This window comes from Labrus mixtus, unplaced genomic scaffold (genome assembly GCF_963584025.1).
Source record: "Labrus mixtus unplaced genomic scaffold, fLabMix1.1 SCAFFOLD_115, whole genome shotgun sequence".
In the NCBI taxonomy this organism is placed as follows: domain Eukaryota; kingdom Metazoa; phylum Chordata; class Actinopteri; order Labriformes; family Labridae; genus Labrus; species Labrus mixtus.
The window spans coordinates 32,501-52,600 of record NW_026870352.1 but is presented as its reverse complement, the minus strand read 5'-3'; the positions used below and the strand labels follow the sequence as shown (position 1 = coordinate 52,600).

At 40.4% G+C, this 20,100-nt stretch overlaps 1 protein-coding gene across 1 annotated transcript in view; it reads left to right on the top strand.

Annotated features, from left to right (window-relative positions):
- Positions 1-20,100, top strand: part of LOC132970601 (histone-lysine N-methyltransferase 2C-like) — an 89,874-nt gene that overhangs the window by 64,505 nt on the left and 5,269 nt on the right. The window contains exons 68-69 of the mRNA XM_061034461.1: positions 18,807-19,186; positions 19,343-19,455. Coding sequence (XP_060890444.1) covers positions 18,807-19,186; positions 19,343-19,455 — 493 coding nt within the window. The remainder of the gene's footprint in view (positions 1-18,806; positions 19,187-19,342; positions 19,456-20,100) is intronic.

Sequence of the window (20,100 nt, the reverse complement as noted above, 5' to 3'; positions counted from 1 at the left end):
CACTGAACATACACACACTGAACATACACACTGAACATACACACACTGAACATACACACTGAACATACACACTGAACATACACACACTGAACATACACTCACTGAACACACACACTGAACACACACACTGAACATACACACTGAACATACACACTGAACATACACACACTGAACATACACACACACTGAACACACACACTGAACACACACACTGAACATACACACTGAACATACACACTGAACATACACACACTGAACATACACACACTGAACACACACACTGAACATACACACACTGAACATACACACACTGAACACACACACTGAACACACACACTGAACACACACACTGAACATACACACTGAACATACACACACTGAACATACACACACTGAACACACACACTGAACACACACACTGAACACACACACTGAACACACACACTGAACATACACACACTGAACATACACACTGAACATACACACACTGAACATACACATACTGAACACACACACTGAACATACACACACTGAACACACACACTGAACATACACACTGAACACGCACACTGAACATACACACACTGAACACACACACTGAACACACACACTGAACATACACACACTGAACATACACACTGAACATACACACTGAACATACATACTGAACACACACACTGAACATACACACTGAACACACATACTGAACACACACACTGAACATACACACACTGAACATACACACACTGAACACACACACTGAACACACATACTGAACACACACACTGAACATACACACACTGAACACACACACTGAACATACACACACTGAACACACACACTGAACATACACACACTGAACACACATACTGAACATACACACACTGAACACACACACTGAACATACACACACTGAACACACACACTGAACATACACACACTGAACACACATACTGAACACACATACTGAACACACATACTGAACACACACACTGAACATACACACACTGAACACACACACTGAACATACACACTGAACATACACACTGAACATACACACACTGAACATACACACACTGAACACACACACTGAACACACACACTGAACACACACACTGAACATACACACTGAACATACACACTGAACATACACACACTGAACACACACACACTGAACACACACACTGAACATACACACACTGAACATACACACACTGAACACACACACTGAACACACACACTGAACACACACACTGAACATACACACTGAACATACACACACTGAACACACACACTGAACATACACACACTGAACATACACACACTGAACACACACACTGAACATACACACACTGAACATACACACACTGAACATACACACACTGAACACACACACTGAACACACACACTGAACACACACACTGAACACACACACACTGAACATACACACTGAACATACACACTGAACACACACACTGAACATACACACACTGAACACACACACTGAACACACACACTGAACACACACACTGAACACACACACTGAACATACACACTGAACATACACACACTGAACATACACACACTGAACATACACACTGAACATACACACACTGAACATACACACACTGAACACACACACTGAACACACACACTGAACACACACACTGAACACACACACTGAACACACACACTGAACACACACACACTGAACACATACACACTGAACACACACACACTGAACATACACACACTGAACATACACACTGAACATACACACTGAACATACACACACTGAACATACACACTGAACACACACACACTGAACATACACACTGAACACACACACACTGAACATACACACTGAACATACACACACTGAACATACACACTGAACATACACACTGAACATACACACTGAACATACACACACTGAACATACACACTGAACATACACACTGAACATACACACTGAACATACACACACTGAACATACACACTGAACATACACACTGAACATACACACACTGAACATACACACTGAACACACACACTGAACATACACACTGAACATACACACACTGAACATACACACTGAAAATACACACTGAACATACACACTGAACATACACACTGAACATACACACTGAACACACACACTGAACATACACACACTGAACACACACACTGAACACACACACTGAACACACACACTGAACATACACACACTGAACATACACACTGAACACACACACTGAACATACACACACTGAACATACACACACTGAACATACACACACTGAACATACACACACTGAACACACACACTGAACATACACACTGAACATATACACTGAACATACACACTGAACATACACACTGAACATACACACTGAACATACACACTGAACACACACACTGAACATATACACTGAACATACACACACTGAACATATACACTGAACATACACACTGAACACACACACTGAACATATACACTGAACATACACACACTGAACATATACACTGAACATACACACTGAACATATACACTGAACATACACACACTGAACATACACACACTGAACATATACACTGAACATACACACTGAACATATACACTGAACATACACACTGAACATATACACTGAACATACACACTGAACATATACACTGAACATACACACACTGAACACACACACACTGAACATATACACTGAACATACACACACTGAACATACACACACTGAACATATACACTGAACATACACACTGAACATACACACTGAACATACACACTGAACATACACACTGAACATATACACACTGAACATACACACTGAACATATACACACTACACTGAACATACACACTGAACATACACACTGAACATACACACTGAACATATACACACTACACTGAACATACACACTGAACATACACACTGAACATACACACTGAACATACACACACTGAACACACACACACTGAACATATACACACTGAACATACACACTGAACATACACACTGAACATACACACTGAACATACACACTGAACATACACACTGAACATACACACTGAACATATACACACTGAACACACACACTGAACACATACACTGAACATACACACTGAACATACACACTGAACATACACACTGAACATACACACTGAACATATACACACTGAACATATACACACTGAACATATACACACTGAACATACACACTGAACACACACACACTGAACATATACACACTGAACATACACACTGAACATACACACTGAACATATACACACTGAACATACACACTGAACATACACACTGAACATACACACTGAACATACACACTGAACACACACACTGAACACACACACTGAACATACACACTGAACATACACACTGAACATACACACTGAACATACACACTGAACATATACACACTGAACATACACACTGAACATACACACTGAACATACACACTGAACATATACACACTGAACATACACACTGAACATATACACACTACACTGAACATACACACTGAACATACACACTGAACATACACACTGAACATATACACACTACACTGAACATACACACTGAACATACACACTGAACATACACACTGAACATACACACTGAACATACACACACTGAACATATACACACTGAACACACACACACTGAACATATACACACTGAACATACACACTGAACATACACACTGAACATACACACTGAACATACACACTGAACATACACACTGAACATACACACTGAACATATACACACTGAACACACACACTGAACACATACACTGAACATACACACTGAACATACACACTGAACATACACACTGAACATACACACTGAACATATACACACTGAACATATACACACTGAACATATACACACTGAACATACACACTGAACACACACACACTGAACATATACACACTGAACATACACACTGAACATACACACTGAACATATACACACTGAACATACACACTGAACATACACACTGAACATACACACTGAACATACACACTGAACACACACACTGAACATATACACTGAACATACACACTGAACATACACACTGAACATACACACTGAACATACACACTGAACATACACACTGAACATATACACACTGAACATACACACTGAACATACACACTGAACATATACACACTGAACATACACACTGAACATACACACTGAACATACACACTGAACATATACACACTGAACATACACACTGAACATATACACACTGAACATACACACTGAACATACACACTGAACATACACACTGAACATACACACTGAACATACACACTGAACATATACACACTGAACATACACACTGAACATACACACTGAACACACACACACTGAACATACACACTGAACATATACACACTGAACATATACACACTGAACATACACACTGAACATATACACACTGAACATACACACTGAACATACACACTGAACATACACACTGAACATACACACTGAACATACACACTGAACATATACACACTGAACATATACACACTGAACACACACACACTGAACATATACACACTGAACACACACACACTGAACATACACACACTGAACATACACACTGAACATACACACTGAACATACACACTGAACATACACACTGAACACACACACTGAACATACACACACTGAACATACACACTGAACATACACACTGAACATACACACTGAACATACACACTGAACACACACACTGAACACACACACACTGAACACACACACTGAACACACACACTGAACATACACACTGAACACACACACTGAACACACACACTGAACATACACACAGTGAACACACACACACTGAACATACACACACTGAACATACACACTGAACATACACACTGAACATACACACACTGAACATACACACTGAACACACACACTGAACACACACACTGAACATACACACACTGAACACACACACACTGAACATACACACTGAACATACACACTGAACACACACACACTGAACATACACACACTGAACATACACACTGAACACACACACTGAACATACACACACTGAACACACACACTGAACATACACACACTGAACATACACACACTGAACACACACACTGAACACACACACTGAACACACACACTGAACACACACACTGAACACACACACACTGAACATACACACTGAACATACACACTGAACACACACACACTGAACATACACACTGAACATATACACACTGAACATATACACACTGAACATACACACTGAACATATACACACTGAACATACACACTGAACATACACACTGAACATACACACTGAACATACACACTGAACATACACACTGAACACACACACACTGAACACATACACACTGAACACACACACACTGAACACACACACACTGAACATACACACTGAACATACACACTGAACATACACACTGAACACACACACTGAACATACACACACTGAACATACACACTGAACATACACACTGAACATACACACTGAACACACACACTGAACACACACACACTGAACACACACACTGAACACACACACTGAACATACACACTGAACACACACACTGAACACACACACTGAACATACACACACTGAACACACACACACTGAACATACACACACTGAACATACACACTGAACATACACACTGAACATACACACACTGAACATACACACTGAACATACACACACTGAACATACACACTGAACACACACACACTGAACACACACACACTGAACATACACACTGAACATACACACTGAACACACACACACTGAACATACACACACTGAACATACACACTGAACACACACACTGAACATACACACACTGAACACACACACTGAACATACACACACTGAACATACACACACTGAACACACACACTGAACACACACACTGAACACACACACTGAACACACACACTGAACACACACACACTGAACATACACACTGAACATACACACTGAACACACACACTGAACATACACACACTGAACACACACACTGAACACACACACTGAACACACACACTGAACACACACACTGAACACACACACTGAACATACACACACTGAACATACACACACTGAACATACACACTGAACATACACACACTGAACATACACACACTGAACACACACACTGAACACACACACTGAACACACACACTGAACACACACACTGAACATACACACTGAACACACACACTGAACACACACACACTGAACATATACACACTGAACACACACACACTGAACATACACACACTGAACATACACACTGAACATACACACTGAACATACACACACTGAACATACACACTGAACACACACACACTGAACATACACACTGAACACACACACACTGAACATACACACTGAACATACACACACTGAACATATACACACTGAACATACACACTGAACATACACACTGAACATATACACACTGAACATACACACTGAACATACACACTGAACATACACACTGAACATACACACTGAACACACACACTGAACACACACACTGAACATACACACTGAACATACACACTGAACATACACACTGAACATACACACTGAACATATACACACTGAACATACACACTGAACATACACACTGAACATACACACTGAACATACACACTGAACACACACACACTGAACATACACACTGAACATACACACTGAACACACACACTGAACATACACACACTGAACATATACACTGAACATACACACTGAACATATACACTGAACATACACACTGAACATATACACTGAACATACACACACTGAACATACACACACTGAACATATACACTGAACATACACACTGAACATATACACTGAACATACACACTGAACATACACACTGAACATACACACTGAACATACACACTGAACATATACACACTGAACATACACACTGAACATATACACACTACACTGAACATACACACTGAACATACACACTGAACACACACACTGAACATACACACTGAACATATACACACTGAACATATACACACTACACTGAACATACACACTGAACATACACACTGAACATACACACTGAACACACACACTGAACATACACACTGAACATATACACACTACACTGAACATACACACTGAACATACACACTGAACATACACACTGAACATACACACTGAACATACACACACTGAACATATACACACTGAACACACACACACTGAACATATACACACTGAACATACACACTGAACATACACACTGAACATACACACTGAACATACACACTGAACATACACACTGAACATATACACACTGAACACACACACTGAACACATACACTGAACATACACACTGAACATACACACTGAACATACACACTGAACATACACACTGAACATATACACACTGAACATATACACACTGAACATATACACACTGAACATACACACTGAACATACACACTGAACACACACACACTGAACATATACACACTGAACATACACACTGAACATACACACTGAACATACACACTGAACACACACACTGAACATATACACTGAACATACACACTGAACATACACACTGAACATACACACTGAACACACACACTGAACATACACACACTGAACATACACACTGAACATACACACTGAACATACATACTGAACACACACACTGAACATACACACTGAACACACATACTGAACACACACACTGAACATACACACACTGAACATACACACTGAACACACATACTGAACACACACACTGAACATACACACACTGAACACACACACTGAACATACACACTGAACATACACACTGAACATACACACACTGAACATACACACACTGAACACACACACTGAACACACACACTGAACACACACACTGAACATACACACTGAACATACACACTGAACATACACACACTGAACACACACACACTGAACACACACACTGAACATACACACACTGAACATACACACACTGAACACACACACTGAACACACACACTGAACACACACACTGAACACACACACTGAACATACACACACTGAACATACACACACTGAACACACACACTGAACACACACACTGAACACACACACTGAACACACACACTGAACATACACACACTGAACATACACACACTGAACATACACACACTGAACACACACACTGAACATACACACTGAACACACACACTGAACACACACACTGAACACACACACTGAACACACACACTGAACACACACACTGAACACACACACTGAACATACACACACTGAACATACACACACTGAACACACACACTGAACATACACACACTGAACATACACACTGAACACACACACACTGAACACACACACACTGAACATACACACTGAACACACACACTGAACATACACACACTGAACATACACACACTGAACATACACACACTGAACACACACACTGAACACACACACTGAACACACACACTGAACACACACACACTGAACATACACACTGAACATACACACTGAACACACACACTGAACATACACACACTGAACACACACACTGAACACACACACTGAACACACACACTGAACACACACACTGAACATACACACTGAACATACACACACTGAACATACACACACTGAACATACACACTGAACATACACACACTGAACATACACACACTGAACACACACACTGAACACACACACTGAACACACACACTGAACACACACACTGAACACACACACTGAACACACACACTGAACACACACACACTGAACACATACACACTGAACACACACACACTGAACATACACACACTGAACATACACACTGAACATACACACTGAACATACACACACTGAACATACACACTGAACACACACACACTGAACATACACACTGAACACACACACACTGAACATACACACTGAACATACACACACTGAACATACACACTGAACATACACACTGAACATACACACTGAACATACACACACTGAACATACACACTGAACATACACACTGAACATACACACTGAACATACACACACTGAACATACACACTGAACATACACACTGAACATACACACTGAACATACACACTGAACATACACACACTGAACATACACACTGAACACACACACTGAACATACACACTGAACATACACACACTGAACATACACACTGAAAATACACACTGAACATACACACTGAACATACACACTGAACATACACACTGAACACACACACTGAACATACACACACTGAACACACACACTGAACACACACACTGAACACACACACTGAACATACACACACTGAACATACACACTGAACACACACACTGAACATACACACACTGAACATACACACACTGAACATACACACACTGAACATACACACACTGAACACACACACTGAACATACACACTGAACATATACACTGAACATACACACTGAACATACACACTGAACATACACACTGAACATACACACTGAACACACACACTGAACATATACACTGAACATACACACACTGAACATATACACTGAACATACACACTGAACACACACACTGAACATATACACTGAACATACACACACTGAACATATACACTGAACATACACACTGAACATATACACTGAACATACACACACTGAACATACACACACTGAACATATACACTGAACATACACACTGAACATATACACTGAACATACACACTGAACATATACACTGAACATACACACTGAACATATACACTGAACATACACACACTGAACACACACACACTGAACATATACACTGAACATACACACACTGAACATACACACACTGAACATATACACTGAACATACACACTGAACATATACACACTGAACATATACACACTACACTGAACATACACACTGAACATACACACTGAACATACACACTGAACATACACACACTGAACACACACACACTGAACATATACACACTGAACATACACACTGAACATACACACTGAACATACACACACTGAACACACACACACTGAACATATACACACTGAACATACACACTGAACATACACACTGAACATACACACTGAACATACACACTGAACATACACACTGAACATATACACACTGAACACACACACTGAACACATACACTGAACATACACACTGAACATACACACTGAACATACACACTGAACATATACACACTACACTGAACATACACACTGAACATACACACTGAACATACACACTGAACATACACACTGAACATACACACACTGAACATACACACACTGAACACACACACTGAACACACACACTGAACACACACACTGAACACACACACTGAACACACACACTGAACACACACACTGAACACACACACACTGAACATATACACACTGAACACACACACACTGAACATACACACACTGAACATACACACTGAACATACACACTGAACATACACACACTGAACATACACACTGAACACACACACACTGAACATACACACTGAACACACACACACTGAACATATACACACTGAACATACACACTGAACATACACACTGAACATACACACACTGAACATACACACTGAACATACACACTGAACATACACACTGAACATACACACACTGAACATACACACTGAACACACACTGAACATACACACTGAACATACACACACTGAACATACACACTGAAAATACACACTGAACATACACACTGAACATACACACTGAACATACACACTGAACACACACACTGAACATACACACACTGAACACACACACTGAACACACACACTGAACACACACACTGAACATACACACACTGAACATACACACTGAACATACACACTGAACATACACACTGAACATACACACACTGAACATACACACTGAACATACACACTGAACATACACACTGAACATACACACACTGAACATACACACTGAACATACACACTGAACATACACACTGAACATACACACTGAACATACACACACTGAACATACACACTGAACACACACACTGAACATACACACTGAACATACACACACTGAACATACACACTGAAAATACACACTGAACATACACACTGAACATACACACTGAACATACACACTGAACACACACACTGAACATACACACACTGAACACACACACTGAACACACACACTGAACACACACACTGAACATACACACACTGAACATACACACTGAACACACACTGAACATACACACACTGAACATACACACACTGAACATACACACACTGAACATACACACACTGAACACACACACTGAACATACACACTGAACATATACACTGAACATACACACTGAACATACACACTGAACATACACACTGAACATACACACTGAACACACACACTGAACATATACACTGAACATACACACACTGAACATATACACTGAACATACACACTGAACACACACACTGAACATATACACTGAACATACACACACTGAACATATACACTGAACATACACACTGAACATACACACACTGAACATACACACACTGAACATATACACTGAACATACACACTGAACATATACACTGAACATACACACTGAACATATACACTGAACATACACACTGAACATATACACTGAACATACACACACTGAACACACACACACTGAACATATACACTGAACATACACACACTGAACATACACACACTGAACATATACACTGAACATACACACTGAACATATACACACTGAACATATACACACTACACTGAACATACACACTGAACATACACACTGAACATACACACTGAACATACACACACTGAACACACACACACTGAACATATACACACTGAACATACACACTGAACATACACACTGAACATACACACACTGAACACACACACACTGAACATATACACACTGAACATACACACTGAACATACACACTGAACATACACACTGAACATACACACTGAACATACACACTGAACATATACACACTGAACACACACACTGAACACATACACTGAACATACACACTGAACATACACACTGAACATACACACTGAACATATACACACTACACTGAACATACACACTGAACATACACACTGAACATACACACTGAACATACACACTGAACATACACACACTGAACATACACACACTGAACACACACACTGAACACACACACTGAACACACACACTGAACACACACACTGAACACACACACTGAACACACACACTGAACACACACACACTGAACATATACACACTGAACACACACACACTGAACATACACACACTGAACATACACACTGAACATACACACTGAACATACACACACTGAACATACACACTGAACACACACACACTGAACATACACACTGAACACACACACACTGAACATATACACACTGAACATACACACTGAACATACACACTGAACATACACACACTGAACATACACACTGAACATACACACTGAACATACACACTGAACATACACACACTGAACATACACACTGAACACACACTGAACATACACACTGAACATACACACACTGAACATACACACTGAAAATACACACTGAACATACACACTGAACATACACACTGAACATACACACTGAACACACACACTGAACATACACACACTGAACACACACACTGAACACACACACTGAACACACACACTGAACATACACACACTGAACATACACACTGAACATACACACTGAACATACACACTGAACACACACACTGAACACACACACACTGAACATACACACACTGAACATACACACACTGAACATACACACTGAACATACACACTGAACACACACACTGAACATACACACACTGAACATACACACACTGAACATACACACTGAACATACACACACTGAACATACACACACTGAACATACACACTGAACACACACACTGAACATACACACACTGAACATACACACTGAACATACACACTGAACACACACACTGAACATACACACACTGAACACACACACTGAACATACACACACTGAACATACACACACTGAACACACACACTGAACATACACACTGAACATATACACTGAACATACACACTGAACATACACACTGAACATACACACTGAACATACACACTGAACACACACACTGAACATATACACTGAACATACACACACTGAACATATACACTGAACATACACACTGAACACACACACTGAACATATACACTGAACATACACACACTGAACATATACACTGAACATACACACACTGAACATACACACACTGAACATACACACTGAACATACACACTGAACATACACACACTGAACATACACACTGAACATACACACTGAACATATACACACTGAACATACACACTGAACATACACACTGAACATACACACTGAACATACACACTGAACATATACACACTGAACATATACACACTGAACACACACACACTGAACATATACACACTGAACACACACACACTGAACATACACACACTGAACATACACACTGAACATACACACTGAACATACACACTGAACATACACACACTGAACATACACACTGAACATACACACACTGAACATACACACTGAACATACACACTGAACATACACACACTGAACATACACACTGAACATACACACACTGAACATACACACTGAACACACACACTGAACATATACACTGAACATACACACTGAACATATACACTGAACATACACACTGAACATATACACTGAACATACACACACTGAACATACACACACTGAACATATACACTGAACATACACACTGAACATATACACTGAACATACACACTGAACATACACACTGAACATACACACTGAACATACACACTGAACATACACACTGAACATATACACACTGAACATACACACTGAACATATACACACTACACTGAACATACACGCTGAACATACACACTGAACACACACACTGAACATACACACTGAACATATACACACTGAACATATACACACTACACTGAACATACACACTGAACATACACACTGAACATACACACTGAACACACACACTGAACATACACACTGAACATATACACACTACACTGAACATACACACTGAACATACACACTGAACATACACACTGAACATACACACTGAACATACACACACTGAACATATACACACTGAACACACACACACTGAACATATACACACTGAACATACACACTGAACATACACACTGAACATACACACTGAACATACACACTGAACATACACACTGAACATATACACACTGAACACACACACTGAACACATACACTGAACATACACACTGAACATACACACTGAACATACACACTGAACATACACACTGAACATATACACACTGAACATATACACACTGAACATATACACACTGAACATACACACTGAACATACACACTGAACACACACACACTGAACATATACACACTGAACATACACACTGAACATACACACTGAACATATACACACTGAACATACACACTGAACATACACACTGAACATACACACTGAACATACACACTGAACACACACACTGAACATATACACTGAACATACACACTGAACATACACACTGAACATACACACTGAACATACACACTGAACACACACACTGAACATACACACTGAACATACACACACTGAACATACACACTGAACATACACACTGAACATACACACTGAACATACACACTGAACATATACACACTGAACATACACACTGAACACACACACACTGAACATACACACTGAACATATACACACTGAACATATACACACTGAACATACACACTGAACATATACACACTGAACATACACACTGAACATACACACTGAACATACACACTGAACATACACACTGAACATATACACACTGAACATATACACACTGAACACACACACACTGAACATATACACACTGAACACACACACACTGAACATACACACACTGAACATACACACTGAACATACACACACTGAACATACACACTGAACACACACACTGAACATACACACACTGAACATACACACTGAACATACACACTGAACATACACACTGAACACACACACTGAACACACACACAGTGAACACACACACTGAACACACACACTGAACATACACACTGAACACACACACTGAACACACACACTGAACATACACACACTGAACACACACACACTGAACATACACACACTGAACATACACACTGAACATACACACTGAACATACACACACTGAACATACACACTGAACACACACACTGAACACACACACTGAACATACACACACTGAACACACACACACTGAACATACACACTGAACATACACACTGAACACACACACACTGAACATACACACACTGAACATACACACTGAACACACACACTGAACATACACACACTGAACACACACACTGAACATACACACACTGAACATACACACACTGAACACACACACTGAACACACACACTGAACACACACACTGAACACACACACACTGAACATACACACTGAACATACACACTGAACACACACACTGAACATACACACACTGAACACACACACTGAACACACACACTGAACACACACACTGAACACACACACTGAACACACACACTGAACATACACACTGAACATACACACACTGAACATACACACTGAACATACACACACTGAACATACACACACTGAACACACACACTGAACACACACACTGAACACACACACTGAACACACACACTGAACACACACTGAACACACACACTGAACACACACACACTGAACATATACACACTGAACACACACACACTGAACATACACACACTGAACATACACACTGAACATACACACTGAACATACACACACTGAACATACACACTGAACACACACACACTGAACATACACACTGAACACACACACACTGAACATATACACACTGAACATACACACTGAACATACACACTGAACATACACACTGAACATACACACTGAACATACACACTGAACATACACACACTGAACATACACACTGAACACACACTGAACATACACACTGAACATACACACACTGAACATACACACTGAAAATACACACTGAACATACACACTGAACATACACACTGAACATACACACTGAACACACACACTGAACATACACACACTGAACACACACACTGAACACACACACTGAACACACACACTGAACATACACACACTGAACATACACACTGAACATACACACTGAACATACACACTGAACACACACACTGAACACACACACACTGAACATACACACACTGAACATACACACACTGAACATACACACTGAACATACACACTGAACATACACACTGAACACACACACTGAACATACACACACTGAACATACACACACTGAACATACACACTGAACATACACACACTGAACATACACACACTGAACATACACACTGAACACACACACTGAACATACACACACTGAACATACACACTGAACATACACACTGAACACACACACTGAACATACACACACTGAACATACACACACTGAACATACACACACTGAACATACACACACTGAACACACACACTGAACATACACACTGAACATATACACTGAACATACACACTGAACATACACACTGAACATACACACTGAACATACACACTGAACACACACACTGAACATATACACTGAACATACACACACTGAACATATACACTGAACATACACACACTGAACACACACACTGAACATACACACACTGAACACACACACTGAACATATACACTGAACATACACACACTGAACATATACACTGAACATACACACACTGAACATATACACACTGAACATATACACACTGAACATACACACTGAACATACACACTGAACATACACACTGAACATATACACACTGAACACACACACTGAACACATACACACTGAACACACACACTGAACACATACACTGAACATACACACTGAACATACACACTGAACATACACACTGAACATATACACTGAACATACACACTGAACATATACACTGAACATACACACACTGAACATATACACACTGAACACACACACTGAACATATACACACTGAACATACACACTGAACATATACACACTGAACATACACACTGAACATACACACTGAACATACACACTGAACACACACACACTGAACATACACACTGAACATATACACACTGAACATATACACACTGAACATACACACTGAACATATACACACTGAACATACACACTGAACATACACACTGAACATACACACTGAACATACACACTGAACATATACACACTGAACATATACACACTGAACATACACACTGAACATACACACTGAACATATACACACTGAACATACACACTGAACATATACACACTGAACATATACACTGAACATACACACTGAACATACACACTGAACACACACACACTGAACATACACACTGAACATATACACACTGAACATATACACACTGAACATACACACTGAACATACACACTGAACATATACACACTGAACACACACACACTGAACATATACACACTGAACACACACACACTGAACATACACACACTGAACATACACACTGAACATACACACTGAACATACACACTGAACATACACACTGAACACACACACTGAACACACACACTGAACATACACACACTGAACATACACACTGAACATACACACTGAACATACACACTGAACACACACACTGAACACACACACACTGAACACACACACTGAACATACACACTGAACATACACACTGAACACACACACTGAACACACACACTGAACATACACACACTGAACATACACACACTGAACACAGACACTGAACACACACACTGAACACACACACACTCACACACTCACACACACTGAACACACACACTGAACACACACACACACACACACTCACACACACTGAACATACACATTGAACACACACACTGAACATACACACACTGAACACACACACTGAACACACACACACTGAACATACACACTGAACACACACACTGAACATACACACACTGAACACACACACACACACACGCTCACACACACTGAACATACACACTGAACACACACTGAACATACACACTGAACACACACTGAACATACACACACTGAACATACACACACTGAACATACACACTGAACATACACACACTGAACATACACACTGAACACACACACACTGAACACACACACTGAACATACACACACTGAACATACACACTGAACACACACACACTGAACACACACACTGAACACACACACACACACACACTCACACACACTGAACATACACACTGAACACACACACTGAACATACATACACACACTGAACACACACACTGAACACACACACACACACTCACACACACACACACACACACACTCACACACACTGAACATACACACTGAACATACACACACACTGAACACACACACACACACTCACACACACTCACACACACACACAGACACACATACTCACACTCACACACTCACACACACACACACACACACACACACACACACACACACTCTCTCACACACACTCTTCTGTCTCTGCAGGATAAGACGATGTTGTGTCACCTCCATAAGCCCCGGATGGTTCCTCTTGGGGGGGACCGGTCCTCCAGCTGCTCTCCCTCCTCCACCCCTGGTCACACCCCTGACCTGGTGGCGGTGGCGGCCCCTGACCCGTACGACTCTGAGCTGCGGTGCTTTGCCGTATTTCGCCGGGTGTTCGTGCAGCGGGACGAGGCGCGTCAGATCGCCGCCGTGGTGCAGAGAGGCGAGCGGCAGCACACCTTCCGGGTGGGCAGCCTGCTGTTCCGTGTCATCGGCAGGCTCCTCCCACATCAGATGAGCACCTTCCACAACAAGACCGCCATCTTCCCCGTCGGTTACAACGCCAACCGCTTCTACTGGAGCATGCGCCACAGTAACAGGTAAACTGATCTCTGCAGGAGGTCAGAACTCCGAATCCCATGATGCATCATATTCACACTGAAACACTAATCTGACCATAGGGACGACTGCTTCATCCTGATTGGTTGATGAATTGATTGATTTGTTTACTGATTGGTGTGGTGGTTTCCCTGCAGACGTTGTAAGTACATGTGTTACATCGAGGAGCAGGATCGTGAGCCGCTCTTTAAAGTGAAGGTGGTGGAGAAAGGCTACGATGACCTCATACTGACCGGACCCTCCCCTAAAGGTAAACGTCACCTGTGTAATGTTACCTGAACAAACCCTGAAATCTAAACACTAAATCACAGCTGTGCTTATATTTACACACGTTTATAAGTACAAGTTGATAAACTTTTTATAAAAAAAAATTTGGATTGAATTGTCAAAACAATTTGTTGCTTTTAAATCGGCTTTGAAAGGCGACCTTAAATAAAATGTTTTGTTATTTATTCATTTTTTTTTTTTAAATTGTATCTTTATTTGGAGCGTACAGGTAGATACAACAACATTAGTAAAAATAGAAACAAAAGTCCTTCCAGTTTTGTTTGTTTTGACTCCAGAAAAGGCGCAACACCAGCCATCCAGGAATACGAGTCCAAAGAAAGTAAAGTCATAAATCGTGGATCAGATTTCGTTCGTCCTTTGTAGTGTCCACTCTCCTCTAATAACTTAAATTTAACAGCAATTGTGATAAAATAATATCAGTGGGTACACATTAACCTCTTAAGGACAGAACTGACAATTTGCCCGGGATAAACAGAGCCAGATGAGGCTCACATGTTCACTTAAAGAGAACTCTGATACAACTTAATTAAAGGTAGAACAGTTTACATGAAACTATGAACAGAAACCAGGGTGGTCACCTGCTGCTGTTGTCATAGAAATAATCATC